This window comes from Aythya marila (assembly GCF_965140915.1).
Source record: "Aythya marila genome assembly, chromosome: 1".
Classification (NCBI taxonomy): Eukaryota; Metazoa; Chordata; class Aves; order Anseriformes; family Anatidae; genus Aythya; species Aythya marila.
This window is the reverse complement of record NC_139042.1, coordinates 160,758,355-160,781,110: the sequence shown is the minus strand read 5'-3', so window position 1 is coordinate 160,781,110 and position 22,756 is coordinate 160,758,355. Positions and strand designations below refer to the sequence as shown.

Below are 22,756 nucleotides of genomic sequence, written 5' to 3'. Positions count from 1 at the left end.
TATCTCACATGTCTTGAACATGTTGTAATTCTTTCTTTTTTTTTTAATCTAGTTTCCAGTTATTTTGATGGTTTTCAATAATGTAGAAGACTCTCAGGCCAAACTGTGACAGCCACGTCACCGATACGGATGTTGAGTTGTTTAGCTCACATATATCTGGATAGCTTCTAAATTGCTGCACTTCCAGAAGCGTTTAACTGCTGTTATCTATTATGGAGCCAGAATTAATAAACTGATTTTGGAGTTGATCTGGCTGAATGCAGGGCTGACTTAACTGTCCTTGTTCCATATTTATGTTACTGGGAACATTGAAGAGGTGTTTGGAATACCCAAAGCCAGCTCTGGCTGGCATGGATCTCAGGCTAACCATCCTGGTGATCCTTACTAGCAGCAGCAGCTTATCTGTTTTTGCTAGCTGTGTTGATACAGTTATGGAGATGTTTTGTTTCAATTTGATGTTTCCATACTGCTTTATATTTTAATCATGTTAATAGCAAAGGCAATTTCTCAGTATTGCCTTCCTCAATTTGAGTTGTTAGTAAAACTGGTAATAAAATTTAGCCACTTAATAGAAAAGTAAGCTTTAGGAAAGAATTCCTTGAAGGAATCCAATATGCAATTCTTGTGATTTTTATTTATTTATTTTATAATCATTGGAAATAAGATAGAAAGATCATGCAGTCTGACTCACTACTGACTAATTAGTGGGTATTATTTTAGCTCATTTGGAGGAGTTTTCATCTGTTACACTGAAGGTTCCCTTCACTAACTTCTTTTGTGGTGCACTCCTCTCAACTGAAATGAGGACAACCTTTTCTTTTAAATGTACTTCCATAATTTTGTTGCTATATTGCAGTCATCTAGACCTTTTTATTACACGGCCATACTGGGTATTTAATTTTGTATGTAGACTACGTTAAAATAAACATCTTCATAAGAGAATGGTTGTGGTATTCAGTGAAAGCAATTCAATAAATTATTGAACCATTAAAACCTCTGAAGACTATGCAGGTTGGCTTTGGTGCAGGTGAACTTGCCTTTAGAAAAGCTTGGTGAAATTAAAGAATTATTTGCATGATTTTCATCATTGCTTAATTAAATATTATCATCATGCAGCGGTATAAAATGATCAAAATGCCTCATTCCAGTTCCTACGCTATTAAAATAATGAACATAAAGCTCTACTAGTACCTTTTTAATTTAATAAAATAAAGGGACACATTTTTAAAAAGCTCAAAGTATCCCTATTTAGAATATAATTAAAACATTTGCAAACTCTTACAGATAGGAGCTGTTGTGTAATCAGCCTATCAGAAATTCAGGCATGTGTTTAATGATAGATTTATTTGGATGGTACCAACAATATCTTGCTTAAAATCTTTAGGTCCGTTGTGAGTATGTAGCTTATCAAGACATATCAAAATTAATCATATCACTGTAGTTTTCAAGATAGACTGACCGTATCTTGTTTAAGTTTGAAATAGTATATTTTCGACTTGAATGGGGCAGACCCACTTTGTCTTCTCATTCCTGATTTGTAAAGAGCAGAGTGGCCTTACAGCTAAAATATCTGTTCCAAATGTATGGTTATGTGTTACTGGTTCTTGAAATATTCCCTAGTTTTGTAGTATTGCATAGGTACTCTTTTTAGTAGAATTATCTTTGTCAACTAGGGTACTCTTTGTAGTTGTGGATGTTGCATTTTGAAGTGTATTTTTTACAGCAATTTCATAATAAATAGGCTTTTGTGAATTGAACAGCATGTGTTCCAAGATAACAAGTATGACAGTATCAGTCACGATTACTTTCATGAAAGTGTCAGTCTCTCTCTCTCTCTCTCTCTCTCGCCCTCTCTCTCTCTCTCTCTCTTTTAATGATGCAATTGCTTCATGGCTTAGAATACAATACCTCTTTAGTTTCATGAATCCTACTTTGTGAGGTTGCCTAGATAACTGTTTCTTGTCTAGCTTCTCTAAAGAAAGCTGGCTTTGGGGCCTCACCAGTGGACTTAGACTAACACAAGGATAGATAGATTGGGTAGCAACAGCTAGCAGCTCTTACACTTAATTTTACAAGGAAAGTCTTTAGAATTGTAATTGCTAAAACAGATAACATCTCTCAGAAAAGTCTTTTAGAAAGAATTGTTTTTAAAGAACTCATAGAATCATAGAATATCCTGAGTGGGATGGGACCCACAAGGATCACCAAATCCAATTCCTGGCTTCACACAGGACTGCCTAAATATTAAACCATTTGTGTGAGAGTTTTATCCAAATGCTTCTTAAACTCGAGCAGGCTTTGGGGCCATTCAAGTTTTGCTGAAATCCAAAAAGATCACAGCAACTGGCTTCCTTTGGTTAACTAGATGGGTAACCTTGTCATAAAAGGAAATTATGTTCAGTAATCAGGATTTCCCCCTCATGAACCCGTGTTGGCTGTGACCAATAACTACAATGTCTTCCTAGTGTTTTTCAATAACTCCCAAAATAATCTCCATGATTTTAACAGGCATTAACAGTGAGACTGGCAGGCCAGTCGCCTGGCAGTACCAGGGTTGTCTTTTTTGCCCTTCTTGAAAATTAGGACAGCATTTGCTAGCTTCCAGTCAACTGGGGCCTCTCCAGATTCATTCCCAAGAATGCTTAAAAATAATTGAGAGGTCTCACAATGACATCAAGCAGCACTTTGAGTACCCTGGGATGAATCCCATCAGGCCCTATGGGTGTATGTGCATCACTGATACGGTGAATGTGCTGTGTACCAGATACGATAATGCTGAGATAATAGTCTTGCTGCAAATAATGTTTTCAATAATGGTTTTATATTACTAAAAACAATTTTGTACAGCTTGCTACAGATCTTTAAAAACACAGCTATCGAGTTTCTGTAGAGAATGAGAGAGATCTTGCAGAGATTTGGCAAAAAGTAACATTTTGTCTACTTAGTTTAAGGTTAAAGCTGATCTTTGGAAATCACTTTCTGACAATCTTTTTCCTCTTGTTCACTAACAATTCTCTAGAAGCACTGATGAATATTTGTATTGTTTGAAACCTGAAGATCGCTCCTTATTACACAAGAAATGCAGTTTATTTTTTCCCTTTCATTCCAAATCTGAGCATGACTTGCTGGCAAAATTCTGATGCGTTGTGGTCTTTTAATCAAAATTCAGTTTAGATCCACACTGCTGCTGAAAATTTTGCTTTGTGTATGGGATATTCACTTAATTCGTGTATTTAATTACAATACTTTTGATTTAAAATGCTGCCAGTACCTTATGAGTTAATCTTTTTATATCCATTCTGTTTTCTCTAAAAGGAAATTCTTTGTACTAAGGAAGAATTTGGTCCTTTGAAGTCTACATGGTTCTATGTCAGCTAAACTAGACAAACATTTTAGAAGATGTGTTGATAACCAAATTTTGGCCTGAAGGGTTTTTTTCTTGAAAATCCAGCTTGCTTTCTTGCTGATAGTGATGAAACCTACACATTCTCTTTTTGCTTTTTATTGCTGTAATTCTGTGCAAATGTTAAATATTCTCAGGTATTCTGGTGGTAAGATTGAATTGAGCTCTGCATGTTTTGTTCACATAAGTGTTTTTTCAGAGTAGAGTTCTGGAATTTTTTAGTTGTTTCTCATGTTCTCTTTTACCTTGTACAAGATCATGCTTAATACCTAAAAACAGTAGAGGTCAGGCAATTTGTCTTTTGAAGAATCTCTTTTGTAGGTGTAATTATCACAGAATCATAGAATATGCTGAGTTGGAAGGGACCCACAAGGATCATCGAGTCCAACTCCTGGCTTCACACAGGACCACCTAAGTATTAAACTATATGTCTAAGAGCTTTGTCCAGACACCTCTCAAACTCCATGAGACTTGGTGCTGTGACTACTTGCCTGGGAAGCCTGTTCAAGTGCCCAACCACCTTCCTGGTGAAGAACATTTTCCTAACACCCAGCCTGAACCTCTCCAGACACAGCTTCATGCTGTACCTTTGGATCCTGTCGCTGTCCCCAGAGAGCAGAGCTCAGCGCCTGCCCCTCTGCTCCCCTCGTGAGGAAGCTGCAGGCCGCCATGAGGCCTTTCCTCAGCCTGCTCTGCTCTGGGCTGAACAAAACAAGTGACTTCAGCTGCTCCACACATATCTTGTTCTCTAGACCCTTCACCATCTTTGCAGCCCTCCTTTGAATGCTTTTAAATAGTTTTATGTCTTTTTTTTATACTGTGGTGCCCAAAACTGCACACAGTACTCAAGGTGAGGAGGGTGCACCAGCGCAGAGCAGAGCAGGACAGTCACTTCCCTTGACCAGCTGGCAATGCCATGCCTGATGTGTGCCAGGGTTCAGCTGGTCCTTCTGGCTGCCAGGGCACACTGCTGGCTCATGTTCAACTTGCCACCAACCAAAACCCCAAATCCCTTTCTGTGTAGTTACTATCCAGCATCTTGTCCCTCAGTTTGTACATAACATCCAGGGTTGCCCCTTTCCAGATGCAGAATCTGGCACTTACCCTTGTTAAACTTCATATTGTTGGCGATTATCCAGCTCTCTTAATTTGTCAGGATCTCTCAGCAAGGCCTCTTTACCCTTCAGGGAGTCAACAGTTCCTCCCGATTTAGTGTAATCTGCCAATTTACTTAGTATACCTTCAAGTTCTGCATCCAAGTCATTTATGCAAACTTTAAAAGAGAAATGCCCCTAAAATGGAGCCCCACAGAACCCCACTAGTGACTGTGGAGTTAGATACTAGCGGTATTTAATCTGTATAGTAATTTGGAGCTCAGATATTTCACAGGTGAGGATGGAACATTTTTTAGAGTGAATTGCTTATATGACCAATTTCCTTTCTGTGATTCTGTGATTCTATTGTGAATGCTTTTGCAATTCACTTGCATCTTTATGCTATTAAAGACACCACCATGATCTTCTCTTCATTCTTTATAGTACTTGTCTTCCAAGTCCTGGAATATTCTGTGCTGCTAAAAAGTAACTTATATGTACATATATAACATGTGTAAACTGTTTTATGTGGATGAATCTACAGGATTGTGTTAAAAGTACTAGTTTAAATTTTTGTAAAGATCCTGCAGTATCATGTAACTCAAGCTGTGTGTTATTAATATTTCCCCATAAAATAATAAATATCACTAAATTCTTTATGAATCCCAGGTCCTCTGCTGAACTGACTTGTGCATTGGAGGCCTCTGTTCAAGCAGTCAGAATATGTCCCGTTACTCCACACATACACGCCAGTGGTTTTTACCTCTACAATTTCTGTATTTGACATTTCTGAAAATAACACCTATACTTTTCAGTGTTTTGTTTGTTTGTTTTTAATTTTCCGAAAATATATTTACGTGTCTAGCATCAGGTAGTCTGAAAGTCTTAAATATTCTCATTAATGTTTTATATATTTTCCAATGAATCTCAGGTTTCCTTTGCAAACACAAGTTTCTTAATACAAGAGCAGCAAAACAAGAAGAGTTAATGAGGGAGTTCAGGAACTGAAATCGTGAGGGGAAGGTGGCTTGTAGGAATTAAAATTAGGATTTGACTGTCTGTCTTCTGTTTTGGAAAATTCAGTTCTGCTGCAAACCAAGTAAGAAAAATGATAATGAAGTTTGCATATGAATTTTATGAAGTAATGCTTTTCATTTTGCAATTTGTGAGGCATAAGTGTATCAGGACTACCATGGCTGGGATAAGCTTTTGATATAAAAACTACTGCACACTATAGATACAGTTTTCTGTCTGTACAAGAGAGTTGTTTAGTGGAATATTGATTGATTGTTTTCATTATTTCTTTTTGATTATTTTTAAGATATTGTTCATGAAAATCTGAAAATGGGGTCAGATGGTGAAAGTGACCAAGCTTCTGGAACATCATCTGATGAAGTTCAGTCTCCCACTGGTGTTTGTCTCAGAAATCGGATACACAGACGAATCTCAATGGAGGTAATTTACTTCTCACACAAGGATTGTTTAAGTTGACAAGAAAGATGGAATTTGTTTTAGATGTTCTTTAAAATTGGTTGTCTTCTCAATCAATTTTAAATGTTCTGACATCCTTAGTGTAGAGAGCATTATTATAGTAGTGCTTAAATGTCTGTCTCCAGTTGTCACAAATCAGACCATTATCTTGCGTTGTTGATGATCTGCTTGTTTTGAAAAGCTAAATATGTTTTGAAACTATTTTCATGAAGAGTTTAATAAGGGTAGGTTTAGAATACCTTTCCTTCACATGTTGTGCAACTCATCAAGTACGTTGAAGAAAATGTGGTGTGTGTATATATATATATATATATATATATATATATAATACTTTTATTTATTTATTTTTTTTACATAAAACTGGTTTCTGATCTTTCTAAAACTAATACTGCAGAGAAGTGATGGTCCTGACTGCTTCAGCCTTTCTCTCTCTTCCTGTTTTTTAATGAACGGAACTTTACAGGGTGGTAAACAAAAGGAGGAAAAGTACCTTATGAATAACTGTGCACATAATTTCCTTTATTTATGAGTCTCATTATGAATACTAGCCACCCTTGTGCTTGCTTTGTTGTCATTTCCCTTGGCAAAGAAAAACAGAACACTTCCCTGTTTCTTGAGTATGTAAAAGTTAACATTATAATGATGCCTTTGTTACATAAGCATGTAAAATTTTGCAGTTGCTCCATTATAGCATATATACCATTATGCATAGTTTGCAAGATTTTACATCTTCTTTCAAAGCATGATACAAAATACAGGATTGGAGAAGCAGATCTGAATAACTTATAGTAGGGTGCGCATGCCAAAAATTTTTGATTTGTGAGGCGCTCCATTATGGTTGGAATTCCAAGACTCCAAGCATGTAATCCTGGTCCAATTCCAAGAACTTATGAATTATTTGTATTAATTATTTATATCTTTTCCAGCACCTGTTTTTTCTTTGTCTGGGAATTCCTGAGTTCATCTATTAATCTTGAGTTTAATCTAAAGACTGTTAAAATTGGACCTTTTTTGCATGGAAGACCTAATTTAATTCAATTAATTTATGCAGGATGCTTACATTAAAAAAATAAAAAAGTCATCTTGAATCTTGCGCATTACTCTTTCAGTGGCTTTCAGATTTTTTTTATTTCAGTTTTGTTTATTCAGTGCTGATCTTCTCGTTTTTCTCTAAATTCCAACTGCTTGTTTCTGATTCTTGAAATTAACATTATTTTTTTCATTGACAGGCACAGTCAATGAGAGCAGTAATTTTTGGCAGGTATTTGTGTATGTTCTGTGAGAACTTTAACATTTCCCCCAAATCACTTCAGTGTTGATTTGATGACCTTTAAAATAAGGTTTCAAGCATATGTCTGAAAACACTCTTACTTCTGAGTGTGAATTGTACTGTCATTGATAGTATTTTTTAGTTGACAGAAGTTTACTCCTTTGAAGTGGTTTGTAGCATAGGTGGGTTTTTTACCTGTTTGTGCATGCCAGAGAAAAAGAACTGTAACAGTCTTTTTAGCCTTTATTAAAATACCTTTCTAATCATAATCTTTTCAGTCTACTTTATCTAGTTTCTTAATCAAAAACACCTTAAGTGATTACGTTGTCTGTCTGTCTTTGCTTCATCCTATTTTTCCCGTGGGTCGTTCTCAGTCAGTTTTGACAGGTGGATAGAAATCTCAGATGCTAATTTTCTACTAATTTCTGTGGAAAAAAAAGCTCTGAATCAGGAGAGACTACTAATGCATCTGCTGCATCTACTACTGGGAAAGATGTAGCCTTTTTTAAAATACCACAGGATCCACATAGGAGTTGAGTCTCAATAAGAACATCCATGGAAAACCTGGTTTTCCTGGTTTTGCTGTTCACCAAATGGGATCACTTGCTTCCTTGTTTGCCTGCCTTGGGTGATTTGTGTTATGTAGCTAGCTGGTTCAATAGTAGTAATGTGATTATAAAAGGAGAAGGAAACGGTCTTTGTTGAGAAGTTTCTGTTATTTCAGTTTTGTTTTGTTGGTGTGTAGGGATCTGTCATCTCTAGACATATTCCCTTTATATCCATTTAGGATGAGTTACAGCTGTATGTTGCCCATACAGGTTGGAATAAATTAGAGTGTGTCATAGCCTTTATTTGCTGTAGTCTGTTGAAGTCGTTAATCACATTTGAAATCCATTTCAAAATATATGGGATTAAAATATCCAAAGTTGGATAAACTCAGCAAAACAATATTCCTTGTTCCTCTGCATTATACTAAATGTGTCACAAGGACTACATCCTTGTGTTTAGTTTGGCTAATATTCATTGCTTTAGTAAAACTTTTGTGTATCATTTCTTAATATATGTTTGTTTCTCTCTACTGAATTGAAAGAAGTCCTGATTTTTATTTTTTTAAAGAAACAAATCAGGTAAATCTGAAATCTTGGAATAGTTCTCTTTATTTGTAACAACTTTTTGTATATAATGAGTTTTTTTTAATGCTCAAAATCCTCTAAATTCTGCAGATTAGCAGCCCATCAAAAAAAATAAAATAAAATGCTTGCTAAAAACATGCTGTAGTCAAAGTGCAAATTGTTGATACTGTGTATTAGTATTCTTGGGAAGTTTTGTATATCAGAATACACATTTTGATCGTTAGTGTTCACCACACTACTACTTCCTCTGTAATTGTAAAATAATTCAGAACTAGAAATAAAATTAAAACCTTGTGGGAAAGCAAACAGATTCTCCTGTCAGAGTCATAGAATGGTGCGAATGACTCTTGTCGGTAGTATTTGAAAGATTCTGCTGGGGAAAAGTCTGATTTTTCTGGAAAAAAATATATATATACAGATATCCTGGAAGATAGATAAGTGCAAAATACCCAATACAGATGTAAGTAGAAAAATGTTTGTTCTAGTGGAATCTTCATAGCAATAGAAACCTGAAATTTCATAGCCATAAAATGACCGTGTTAGGTAGGAAATCATCATGCTGCGATGTAAGCTAAATTTGATGTATTTTAGATACGAAGCGGTAATACTGCAAGTGAGAGAGGATCATGATCAGCAGCTGGGTTGAAAACTTCCTATCCAAAGTAGCAGCCATGGAGATAGCAGCTTTCAGTCCATCATCCCCCTAGCTGACACAAAATTTAGGCCAGTGTGATTTCTATATACAGGGAGCTTTGGAATTTGACAACATTGCAGTGGTGGGACTAGGTAGATTTATTTAAAAAAAAAAAAAAATCCTTGTTAGCATATTCTTAGAAAAGTAAGAGAACATACTAGAATCTCATTGCATTGTCTAGACAAAATTTATTTTGCGTGTAACCCACAGACTACTAACGGTCCATAAAGCAGTTGCTTCCCCCCCACCCCATTCAGGAACCATATTGACACTAGTTGTAAACGTGTATTGTGTGGAGAATTTGACTCACATCAGCTGTTAGTTTTTAATTTAAAAATTTACTAATACAGTGTTAATAGTAATGATTACTTAGTAAATCAGTAAAACTGTTTATCAGAGCAGATACATAGAATCACTTTTTTTTTTTCCTAAGTTTCAGGAGCAAGGCAGCCTGAGAGTGAATGCCTGTGTGTATTTTAACTGTAGGTGTTTTCATCATATGAGAAACACCTCTCCAGATCATAGAGTTGCAGCTTAGAGCATTTTTGTTTTGATTTGCTGAAAAAGAAGGCATAGGTGGTAATGCATTAATATAAATACACGTTTCAAGCTGTAAACGTTCATTGGAGGCCTTGTGCCCTGTGTGCTGGGTAGTGAATGCTTCGTTAAGGACGGTAGTGGATAAAAAATAGGGAGACACAGTCTGTGCAAATTGAAACATCTGTTTCCCTTTCCCAGAAGTCCAAGGTCTGTAAGCTGTCTTCGTATGTGAACTGGCGGAGGGCCATAACCCACTGTTCACCAGCCTGTTTCCCAGATATTTTATCCTGAGAAACAGTTCTTATCCATCTGACTGTCACATTAGTGGCAGGAGCTTGTTCCAGATCAGACTGCTCCTACCACATTGCTGTAGGGTATAATTTTCCCCTGGGAGGATTAGCTGCAGGTTTAGTGCTTTTAGCTCAAAAGAGAAAAATACAAAGGCCATGAAGTGAGGCTATAATTAGGTGTGAGTTGTACTGGTTACCTTCAGAAAGAAAAAATGAAATGTAGATGAAAAATAAGGATTTGGTGAGCCCACCCTTTTACCAGGGTTATGTCTGATACAGGAGTCTTGGCTGATACAGCTTGAATAACTAAATGGGCTGTCAGTCCAGCTAGGCAAATATACCTGATCCAGAGGAAAACCCACAAAATTAATTGAGATTTAAATGAATCTACTGCTAATATTTTCCGGTTTTAGGCTTTAAATGAGAACACTGCTCATAGATTGTCATTTCCATGTGTAAATAGGGCACTGTAGCCTGGATAGCAGTACTGATTCAGGCTTTCAGTCAGAGGCCATACAGTGTTTTCTCCCGTCATTAGTTTTAGCAGCAGGAAAACACATTGCAGGAAGCACTGCATCAAAGACAAGCCTGAGCATTCAGCCCTACATCTCTTGCCTACTTGCCAGGGTGCCTTGGATCACTAGCAGGCATTACTACACAGTGCCTGTTGGGTCAGGCTTCGCTAAGCAAAAATTCTTCCTCCCTCCTTACTTCTGTGGCTGTCAGCTCTTTCTGCCTTATTTACTGGATTTTGTCTAATTTCCATCTGCAATTGCAGAGAATGTGTAGATCTGCTCACCTCTGCTGTGAATCTATGGTCAACTACCACTAGATACGAAATAGAGAAGGAAAGTGAAGCTGAATACAATCAAGACCATTTTTAATTTTATATCTTCTACGTGTTCGCTGTATTACCCGTTTTCAGTCATGCTTGGAAGCTGTGTCAACCTTTTGCAAGGTTACACAAGAAAATATGCTGTTCTTTTTGTGAACTCCTACTTTCAGATTCACGTGAAGCTTGACACTTTGGAAATCCCTCCTCTAAAAACACAAGTCCACATTCTAAATTACTAGCATGATCTTGACGAAAGTGGTGGAACTCCTTTTATTCTATTTGATAGGCAGACTTTGATTTCTTCTTCTGCAGAAGAAAATTGTCACTGCCACAAGAAAAATAATCTCAGCTTGGATAACGGACAGACTTCTGGAACCCGCCTTTTATTAGATCTTTTGGGAATAGGGATAACTGTCTGATATTAGTGATGGATGCCTTTTTGCCCTTCTGTTAGGGACTTCTACAATCCTAAAAGTTCTTGCAAATGCTATTTTCCTTAGTTACTGCATTTGGTGGTACCCAAGGATGGAGTATCTGCTTTTTTGCTTTTGTTCTTTCATAACTCAGTTCCCCTTTTAAGATCGGTGCTTTAAGTCCCATTTACAAGTAATGTGCTATTGTATTGGATAGCCATCTACATCTATAGTGTCCAGCCATCTACAAATCAGATCTCATTTGGATGATTGGAATGCAGCAGATGGGAAGTTATTAGCATGTGGATGCAGCTTCATACCCTGCATTCCAGCCTCGCTGTCCTGTCCAGTAGGTCAGATTTCCAGTTCCTGAGTTCAAGAATTTCATTTGTTCTGAATTAGCCAATTTCCTCATGGGACTTTCCCCTGCTAGTTGCTGCTTTATGTTGATGTGAATGTTTCATTATTAGGAGTTAACATTAGAGAGTCTCTGTTAGACTGCTTGTGTTGTTGGCATTGTCTTGGATCAAAACCTTACTGCTTCTGCTGCAACTTCATTTGGTTTGCTAGTTCTTCTTTCATTATCTCTTGGGTCTCTTGCTGTCTAGCAATGAGAATTTTTCAGGAAGAGTGTATTGGAAAGAAAAGATTATCTTACCGCCCAGGATCCTGACTTGTGCCATCAGGGCTCCAAGCTCGTATTTTTTGCTGTGATCTGTTTCTCTTTGGATTTTTTCCAAAAAAAAAAAAAAATCCATTTCCCTTGTCTTGCAAGCTAACCACTTTATGTTATCTTTTTCTTCTGCGCAGTTTGTCCTACTGCTCTGTTAGAGAAATTGATCAAAACATACAGAACTCTACACTGAAAAATCAGAAAGTTGTAGTAATAAAGGAGGCAGAGCTTTTATTAGAATTTGTTACACCTCAGCTCCTACCACTGAGTCAAACAGCCACCAGACCGTCGGTATCAGCAGGGCTTATGTTAAGAGGCTAAGGCCACTTTTGGTACAATTTAATTGTACCAAATTTTTGGTGTATTGATACACGTGACAAAAAGAAAGTAATATCTCACGTTTAAATTTTATTTATCCTTTCTCAGATTTTTTCAAAACTGGTTTTATGTATCACATGCATTTGTTTTGTTTTCATTAGTTGTGAATAGAAGCTCTTGGAATGCAGTTTCTCTGAATACTGTATTTGTGCTATACAGTTTCAGCTTTACACCTTATAATTGCTGGTGGAGATGTGAAATAAATGAAAAACTGCCTCTTTTTAAAAATAATAAAAAAGAATAGTTTTTATTCAGCTAGTCAGTGGTCTAAACAACATATCCATGGAATTAAGATTCTTGTTAAAAGTATTTTGATGAAGAAATGGTTCAGAATGCATACTTGTGACTTTTTATGTGAAAAAAATCCTGCCTATTGAACTATAATTCTAATTTCATCATTTCAAGCATACAGATTGTTACAAATACTAACGGAAAATATTTAAAATATTTCTCTTTATAAGTTTGTAATTACACTAAAGTAAATAAAAGCAAAGCTAGCTGTTTGCATTTCTTTTTTCTGACTTTTTACAAATTATTACATATCTTTCAGTGGCCATAACTACTGTAGAGGTTGGTGATAATTTTCTTGAATTGGCAGTAAAGTCCTTGCTTTGTTTATTGACGTAAATAGATGAGCTAGAAAACTGTGACTCCTAGTCCCAAAATAGAGGTTAAACCTTTGAATTCTTAGTAATATCTCATTGATGACATTTGTCTCTGCATCCCAGCATCAAAACTGACAAACTTTGTTATGCTGGAGAGGGGGCAGGGAATAAGCAATATCTGTGGTCATTGGTATTCCGAGCATGAAGCAGCCTCTGGGCTCAGTCTTATGATAAAATTCCTGAGAATATTTTGCATACTTGATCTGAAAAAAAAACCACCAACAACAAAAACACCCTCGTGATTTAATTGATTCATGAAGTCCATATCTTGGATCATTTCTGTCTCAAATATAAAAATGCTTGAAATTGATGCTTTCTTGAATCGTGCTGCATTTCAGTAGGGTGGCTAAGGAACAGCATGGATTTATGGAGTGAGAAATAGCAGTGATCTTTTGCAGATGTGTCTTAAGATTGTATTTTCACTACTGCTTCTCACAGAAGAAAAGGTACTTTGACACTTTCTGCAGATTTAATGTAATAGAAATCAATTCATTGTGGTTTAATGTTTTCGGGGGAAAAAGTAGTATCAGCAATAACATTCAAGTACAAAGGACAACGTAGTAGTTGGATGTAAACCATGCTGCAGGAGGCGTAAAAAATGCACATTCTGCATCACAATGGCATCGGTTACACCTGTTTGTAGAGTGCGTTTCTGTTCTATGGTGATCATGGCGATATAATCCATGTTTTAGCACCAAGGATTTCCTGAGATTGAGAGTCAGATAAATGTTGTCTAGCTACTTGTACGTTTTTGAGTGGTCCTTTTAAAGACCTTTTATAATCTGTTGGAATAATTTTTGTCCACAGTGTGCTGTGGAACTGCAATAAAAATGATAGCCCATTTCCGAGTACTTTCACAAAGGACAGACTGGATATGTCATCTGTACACATGCTCACTCTCTCCTAGCTCCATGATAAATGGTGATATCTTGAGCCTATTATTTGTATTACAGGCATATTTAGGAGATTGCACTCTAATTCTCAAAAGCACTAACAGTGTGCAAAGCCATTTTTTATGTGAGGGTATGAATAACTACACAAAGAGATCTTAGTAAGCTGTTTATCAACTCATGGTACATAAAATTTAAACATAAATAAATAAACACAGAGGTAATGATGATTTTATATACTGAATAGGAAAATGGGTATGGATAACTCATCCCAGCTGTTAAAATAGTGGTTTTGGTTACAGTAATTGAGGCTTGTTTATAAAGACGTGAAAATAGCGTGCTGTATGGATGGTATAGGTTTCTTTTGGTGGATGTGTATGCTAGTGTTTTGATTCAGGATCTTGGCAGTGTCTAAATCTACAGTGCTGTAACCAAACAAGAAAAATCTGTACGCATATATTCTCTGAATCTGGGTTGTTTTTCTCTATTTGTTTTTGCCTCTGGCAATCTTGTAGTATGTCATAATTCTGTAGAGGATAAAGTTGGCTTGAACTGTGTTAACTGTCATTTGACAAAAATGCACTGAAATTTGATAAAGCAGCCTTCAGAAAAAACGTCTACATGGTATCTGATACTGAAATGATGCAGTAAGTACATGCATGTAAGGGTGTATATTAGTGTGTTTAAATTCTTATAGGCATAAGCAAATGTTTTTCAAGTCATTTTGTGTGTCATGAAGTAGTGCATCATACACATTTTTACATGAAATCTGAAAGAAAAGTATACTATAAAAAGATTAAAGATTAAAAGTGCGATTTTTTTTTTTTTTTGAGTAAGCATGAAACTGGACTGTTTTGCGTAGAGGGCTAGATGATGTAGCATTTCAGATCTCATTAAGCATTCTCCAGTGAACAAAAGCACTCTAACTTATTAGTGAACAGCTTGTGCTTGCAGCTGACATGTCTTGCTGGTGCTTGCTAAAACTAGTGAGAAGGCTGATTCAGACTGATGCTTACACAAGAGAGCAAATCGTTCTCATTTGTTTTATAGTGGATTGTTTGGGCTGTCAGATTGCTGTCTGTAGACTTAGAAGAACAATTATTTTTCTTTGTGAGGCTGTTAACAAAACTTCAGTGATGTTATTTAGCAGTATCAATTCCAAAAAGATAAGCTAAAATCTTAGGGAGAGGTGGGGAGCTTTTTGCCTGCTGGCATATTGTAAATAATGGTGGTCTGTGAATATTACAAGGGTGAACTGAAGAACCAAAGCAGTAAGGATCGGCATAGAATGATACAGCTTGGCCACATTGTTAGGCTAGTCCAGTGACTAGCTGCTCCCGATGGAGCCAGCTTCCTTCTTGTCTTGGCTCCTAAACTTGCATCAGCAGGTAATTACTCACATTATTTCAAAGGGGTGGTTTTCTGCCAGTTTTGTTTCTTAAGCCACATTGCTGAGTCATTAGCTTAGAACCTCTTCTCCTCCAAGGAAGTGATGGGAACATGTGGCCATAGGCAACGGAGTGTTGGTTCTGGAGGTACTCAGCTGTTAGATTGGCTAAATGAAGCATTTAAGAAATGACATAATGAGGATGATCAGACAATATATCATGTTTTTTCCTTCTGGCTTTTCTGACCAATTGCGTGGTAATACAGGACTACCTATTTTTTCACCTCCTTCTACTTCACTGGCAGAAGCCCAAATCTCTTTCCTCTTACTGCAGTTGTGAGTGCAGGATCACCCTGAAAGAAATCCAGGGAGTTGAAAGATTAGTAGCTTTTGTAGCCCAGCAGATTTGGGAAAGGTTTATTATTGCTGTTCCAGCAAGAAAGAAGCAGTTGGCAAACTGGCACATCATGAATAAAAATAAAAGTAGTCACAGTTTTTCATCTTTTCCAGTTGAGTTATATATATTACATTACAATTCTCGCTACACTGCATTGTAATGTCATGAGAATTGGTTTCAAGAACACCTCAATAGGTCCTTCCCTAGGGCAACTCTTTTGTTTTCTTGTTTAGTTTAGATTATTGGTATTGTATTTTGTGCAAAATATGTGTTTATTGTCTAAATGTGCTAAGTCAAAGACATCATGACTCAAGTCATCTGAAGGAAGACAGTGTGAATGTTTCAAGTTGCTTCTTTTTATAGCATTTTAACATGTACAGTTCAAATATTCTGTATCTGTATTATTCTCTTTATTTCACTTCATTGAAAATTACCGAAATGTGTAGTACGTCTTGGCAAAAAGTAAATGGTGAATTAAGGAAAAACAGAAGTTCATTTTCATGTCTGATTCAAAGTTCAAAAAGTTAAGTGTTGTTTTCACAAATAAGAATAGGTTCATTGTATGGAAGAAAAAAAAATGTACTTTTTTGACAGTTTTTGAGAGAGGAGTGAAAATTTAACTACTGACCAGGTATGAGACTTTCTGAAAAGTCTCACATTGTGACACTGAACATTGTTACGTGGGCCGAGGCAAGCTACAAGAAAAAAGAATAGTTGGTAAGTTTGTTTAGGGAGAATAGGAGAACAGAATAGAATAGGATAGGCAGAAAATAATAGGGTTGTTTCAGAGAACCAGATGAAGGGGCGGGGGGGGGGGGGGGGGGGCGAAGTGGTAGCAGAATGCTAGTACTAAACTCTTGTGAATAGTTTACTGTAGGTGGCAAGTGAAGAAGCTCATATTTGTAACAGTATTTTGAGACATCCTAAAGGTGACCAGAAATAAAGAAATCAAAAAAGTCTTGTGTATTTGTCAGTGGTGGTGGTTGGTTGGTTGGTTTTTGTGTGTGTGTGATTTTTTTCTTACTTACAAGTAAGAAAAAACAGAAGCTGTTTTGTTTTTTGGTTTGGAAGATGTTTATCTACTTAAAATGTTAAATTCCTCAGCTCAGAGAACCTGCAGGATTTAAGTTGAAACACCTACCTCATCTTCCTGTGCCCAAGAGTAAGTAGTCTGTGGTAGAGAGAACATACGCATCAAGTTACGGCAACGCATTTGGGTAGTAGCCAGACAAAAGAAAAGGCTCAACAAAGTGCAGCTCTTCTCAGGGCGTTTGCTGTAGCTAGCGTTGGAAATAGTAAAGATAAGCACAAGTTGGGGTAGTTTATCTCCGTAGACAGCACAGTGATATTAATGTCACAAGTGCTTACATGTTTATCTCCCATCAGGCACAGTAGAACAAATGTGGTTCTCATTTCAAGCAAGTTATAAAAATAGTATGCATTTCTCTGCCAGTAATAAAGCAAGACTGAGAAATAAGCATTGCACATGAGGATAGAAAATGTGTTTTTAAAATGTAGAAGGAGGGGGAAATGCCACCAGCGTTCTGGTTACCCTAGCAAAGCAACTTATGCTTGAATATGTTCTCCAGAATGTTTTCTGGAGATGGATCAAAAAATAGCTCATTAAGGACCATACAGCTAACTGTAGGCAATTGAACATTTAACAGTAGTTTATTTAATGAATACTGATTTGTTTTGTTGCAAGTTGACCTTAAAGATAACCATAAAAAAGTCAAACTAGAAAATGTTATAAATTGACGGGAGCTTTTTTTATGAATTAGACTTTATTTAGGAGATATGTCGGAAGTGACATAAAGGAAAAGTATTTTAATTTTCTAGGAGATAATTTATTTTACATGAAGCACTTTGCTGTCCATGAAAAAAAAGAGTTTTGCATTCTGGTAAAAACGTTACTTGCTGTAGTTACAACGGAGTGCATGCAGATTCCCCTTGCATAGTTGAGGATGTATGTACATCACTCATACAAATCTTGCATTCAAAAAAAGTGTACATAAGATAAGGCAGGGAGTTATTTTAGTTTCCTACCTTCAAAATGAAACATTTAAAAGATTCATAGAGGGCTACAGGATTAATTAATGTGTCAAAAAGTGTTGAGAAATTTAAAAATCTGAAGTATCAAAAATTAACGAATGTTGGGAAAATAATCCTGCAATTAATTTTACATGCCTTTTACATTCCTTATTACTTCTTCAAATAGCATTATAGCAGGATCCTGCAACAGCCTACATTTTTACAGCCTGCTAATAACTTCAATTTTAAGAGGTTTCTTGGTTTTAGTCTTTTTTGTGGTTTAGGGTTTGTTTGTTTTTTCTTCCTTTTCGAGAACTGCTAACACGTCATTAGATTTGGTTGGCCATTGAAATTAGTCTGGACAAGGTCCTCTGTCCAGAAAGTGTTAATAATAATTTCCATTATTTCGCAGAATTCCACAGAGGTTTAAGAGAATTAGGAATTCTTAAAAATGACCATTTTGTACTGTTGCTTGCCTTCCACAAGGGCAGCCTGGCGGCGTACCAAAACGACAGCAAGCAGCCCGGCCGGAGAGGGCGGGTTTAGCTGCTGCTAAATTAGCAGCAGGGCTGTAATGGGCACGTCGGGGCACAGCTGCGGCAGGGGTGTGAGGGAGTGAAGATGACCATCCCATGTAATGCACAGGCTTCACATGCCAAGGCTCGTGCTTGGCCTGGCTGCCCCATCCCCACACAGACCTCCAGCAGTCAGCCCACGCCAGGACCTCTTTTACCTCTTTTACCCCTCTTGGGGTTTCTTTTCCCCACTCAGCCCCTCACAGCAAGTTAGCTGGCTGTGGGCAGGTGAGAGTCTGGGAGGGGACATGGCCAGGACAGCCAACCGAAGGGATTTTCTATCCTGTATGCACTGTACTTAGTGAAGAAAGCTGGGAGAGGAGGAGGACGGGGGATGTTTGTGGTTGTGGTGTTTGTCCTCCACATTCAGGCAACCGCTGGGCGCGCTGAGGCCCAGCTCTCCAGGAAGGGGCTGGACATCTGCCCGCTGGTGGCAAGTAGTGAATGAATTCCTTCTTTCACTTCGCAAGCACACACAGCTTTTGCTTCCCCTATTAAACCGTCCTTGACTTGCCCACAAGTCTCCTCACCTTCCTTCTGTTTTCTCTCCATCCCCTGGCAGAGGGCAGTGAGCGTGTGGCGGGCGGGTGTCTGGCCACGAGCAGCGGAGCGCCTCTTGCTGCTGTTGGCCAGCACAGGCAGCCCCCTCCAGAAGCACTTGAGGCTCCAGGTGGCTCCTGTGGCAGCATCCACCTGGATTTCTTCGTAGCATATCTGTAAATTAAAAGGGTTTTTCAGCTGCAGCCAAGTGATGCAATTTTAGTTTCCGGTTTTGCTGCTTAGCCACTAGGAAACGTTGTGCTTATTTCTCTCATACACATCTGATGAATCCCCTTTCATGTTGCTGTGGAGCATTAATTTTGGTTGCATTTCTTTCCCATGAGGTGATTGCTTCAATTCTTACAAAAGCTGGAAGGAATTAAGGTGACACAGGCAGACAAAATGCCGTAACTTCTGTCTTTCGGCTATTTAGGTTTGCAGTCTACATGACTTTCTTTAATTTTGCCTGTATTAGGTAGCTAGGTAAATGATAATTATAATGCAAAGAAGACTTTCTATAAGTAGCTTTCTATATGTTTTTTCAAATATTGGTGTCATAAAAGGCTTCTGACTGTGGCAGGTAATGATTTTAATACATGGTTTAAAAAAAAAATGTGGCTTGGTAGACATTTCAACACTGCCAAATGTGTGAGTGTTACGAGTAGAATAGCAGTGGAGAATAGGGGGAAAGTATCTGAAGTACCTGCTGTAGTTTCCATGAAGTCTTTTTGTTTCATGTAGCAAGGAGACTTTCTTCAGCTCTAAAAAGTTAAGGAAAATTGATAGCTTTTTTCTTTTTATTTTATTTACAATATGACAAAATGTTAGGCTTCTAGCACTAAACATTAATGGCGGTGGGGAGGGAGTTACTGTTACATATTGTGCATTGTTACAGATGTAGATACTGAATTTATATTTAAAAACAGATACTACAATCCTAAAGAAGCCTTCTCCCTGCAGTTTTCATCAGGTTCTGTTAATGGTTTTTGTTTTTTTTAAGAAACACATGGTGGGGGGCTGCTGTATGCTTAAAGCAGACTGTTGTTGATTAGGGTGTTTTTCCTAACTGAATTGGATTTTGGCCTTTACATCAGTAAGTACATCTATTCAAACAGTGTTTGCATTATGCACTGCAGAGGACAACATGAAAGTTTGCAGCGTAAGCTCTGTTTAAAACTGAGGATGTCACATGGATCTCTGGAGTAAGTCACAGGGAGTTTTGCAATTGCCTATTGCAAAAGTGGCATTGGCATTTTGCAAATGATGAAAGGGGAATGCTGTAAGAGAATTACTAGCTGCCATTATGAGATCTTCTGGTACCTAAAATGTTCACTCCAGTTTTTACAGTGGCTGGAGTTGGAACCTTAGATTTGTTTCATTTCCCATCCTCTCCACTTGGAAAGGTATGACATGCTTATTGACAGCGGGCCTCAACCACAGTAGTTTTCAAGTATAATTTTAGAGTTGCTATCAGAGCTTGAGGCTGCCTTTACTTTCTTCTTCCCACATACCCATCAAGGTTGTATGCTTGGAAATGTTTCTTCAAGGCTGTGGATCTATCTGTGAAGCACCACATCTGTTGCCCCAAGGATGAGTGTTGTGGGAGAAGAGAAGATACAGATTGAGAGCTCCGGGGTACAATCAGATCAGTATTCCATGAGTTGTGGGCCAGGATTTGAGTGTACCTGTAAATGGATGCTATTAAAATACTTATTGTCAAATAAGCTCTACAGAACAGTAATAAGAGAGCACTACAGCAGATTTCTTTGCCATAGTGATAATAGCTAGGAGTAGGAGAGAGCTATTCTGCCGCAGGGAATGTAGGATAATGAGATATCTGCTGTTTTCAGGAAGTTACATTGAAAAACTCGGTCCAGTGCTCTTTTCTCTTGCTTGGATTTTCTGTTTTAGTTTATGTTCCTGACCAATGGGGGAGAGGGGGAATAAAAATTAGGATATTGCCCCCACTGTTTGATCTGGGATCACGATAGGAAGATGGAGTAGAGGCTGATACTGGTCCTCTTCCTGCCCCCCTGTCTTGTTGCAGCAGTTCCAGGGTTTCCCACTGCAGTGAGATGATCCAGCTGCTTTCTATAAGGCAACATGTAATTCTTCCCTTTGTGCTCATCTGTTTTGAGACAAACACAAAAACTACAAAAATGAAATTAGCAGAGCTTGTAAAAAAGAAGGAAATTTCTTTACTGGAGGATTGCAGCTAGCTCTTATTATAATTAATTAGTTCCTCCACTATCCCCAAACCACATAGACAGTTTTAATATTGGCAATGTTCTAAAAATTTTGAAATACCAAAGTTGAAAATTAGTAAAGAAAGGGGAAGTTGCCAGTAGTGAGGGATCCTTTTGTTTATTTTTAATTCATCTTCAAAATGCTGGTCAAAGCTGTGATTCTGTGAACAGTACTCCTTTTGTTTAAAGACTGTGATTCCAATTTAAAAATTCTTTACAAAGTATGAAATGCAGACACTGAATTTTGAAGTTATGCAGAGAAGCTGATATGGGGCAACAACGCAGGAGCTAACAGAGACTTTGTGCTCTTCACTGACGCAGGTATGAGGAGCGGAAGAAAAACAGGAGGGTTAATGCCAGAAGTTAAGCCTTTCTTAGCAGCTCTCCAAAAATTTGTCTGTATCCACTGGCTGTAGTGAATAGCAGACACAGTTCAACTATTTTGAGGGTGTGTGTTAGCAATTCTGGCCTACCTGAAATTCAGTTTATTACGTTTGTGTTTTTTAATATATTTTAAATTATATTTTTGTTGACCTCTTGTTCCAGGTACATATACAGATCATACATATACATGGTCCAAATACTTTATCAGCACTGAAAGCTCAGCAAGTTGTCCACCAAGATCTTGTCCTGAAAAGTCTGACGATCCAGTTCTTTGGCAGCCTAAGCCAGTTTAGCTGCTGGCTTCCTGGGATTGCCCTGCTGCCTCTCTTGCCCTGTGTTCGGGCTGTAAGCTTCTCTGACCTTACACTGAACCTGTTCAGAGCACAAAGCTGGCAGGAAGCTATGCACTTCGTGTGAGATAGTTTCTCAATGATTTAGCATGCTGAAATAGTTCAAAGCTGCTGCAAAGACACGAGTAGAAACACATGGCCAAGGGGATGTCGCTGTAATTATAAAACTGAAAGTTTATAACCTTTAGTAGTCAGTGTAATATAGTTTGAATTGTGGAGATCTCTTGTCATTAATAATTAAGTGAAAATAAATATATTAAGCCTCTGAATTCTCAATTTCCATCATTCTAGGTATTTATGACTATTTATTCCAGTAAACTCAGCACATTTATCCACAATGCAATTATGTTTTAGTATTTTATTCTTCTTGTTTTGTTAATATGTGTAAAGCACTGAATTTTTGAACCCGCTAATTAAGCAATTTGAAGTATTACGAGAAGAGAATATGTTTCTAAAAACTATTTCTGTGCGATTGCTTATTTTTCATTTATATGAATATTTCAGTTTTAAATAGTAACACTGTAGTAACAATAACATTAACCAGTATTAAATCAAGTATAATTCAGAAGTTACTAAAACGTGACAATTCTCTTTTTAACTTTACTTGCTGCAGGATTTGAACAAGCGTTTGTCCCTGCCTGCTGATATCAGAATACCTGATGGCTATCTTGAAAAGTTGCAGATTAACAGCCCGCCATTCGATCAGCCAATGAGCCGACGTTCTCGTAGAGCTTCACTAGTAAGTGTAATGCATCTGCCTTGCTAGGTCAACCTCTTGGGTCTTAAGGTTCCATTTCATGCAGATGTCTCTGTATTCTAAGCATCATTCAACTTAATTTGTACCTTGGCTTTTATGCCCTGAAAGATGGGGCACTTCAGTGTGTACTGAGCACCTGTCAAAATCCACTGAAAAAAATCACCCTTTCCTTCCTTTCTCTTCTGCAAACTTTGCCCCTCATTTCTCAGTGACCCACTGAAATCAGTGGGTCAAGACCCTCACTACTCCCAAAGTACATACATAAATCCTCTTGTTAGAGCAGTGATGATCTATGTGAGCAAAGAGCACCTCCAGTCTTA

The 22,756-nt window shown here is 37.5% G+C and overlaps 1 protein-coding gene across 4 annotated transcripts in view; it reads left to right on the top strand.

The window, feature by feature from the left end:
* The window catches only part of CDK17 (cyclin dependent kinase 17), a 96,257-nt gene that overhangs the window by 54,016 nt on the left and 19,485 nt on the right, over positions 1–22,756 (top strand). For all 4 annotated transcript variants that reach the window (XM_082779490.1, XM_082779492.1, XM_082779489.1 and 1 more), the window contains 2 exons: positions 5,819–5,952; positions 22,293–22,418. In XM_082779490.1, coding sequence (XP_082635616.1) covers positions 5,819–5,952; positions 22,293–22,418 — 260 coding nt within the window. The remainder of the gene's footprint in view (positions 1–5,818; positions 5,953–22,292; positions 22,419–22,756) is intronic.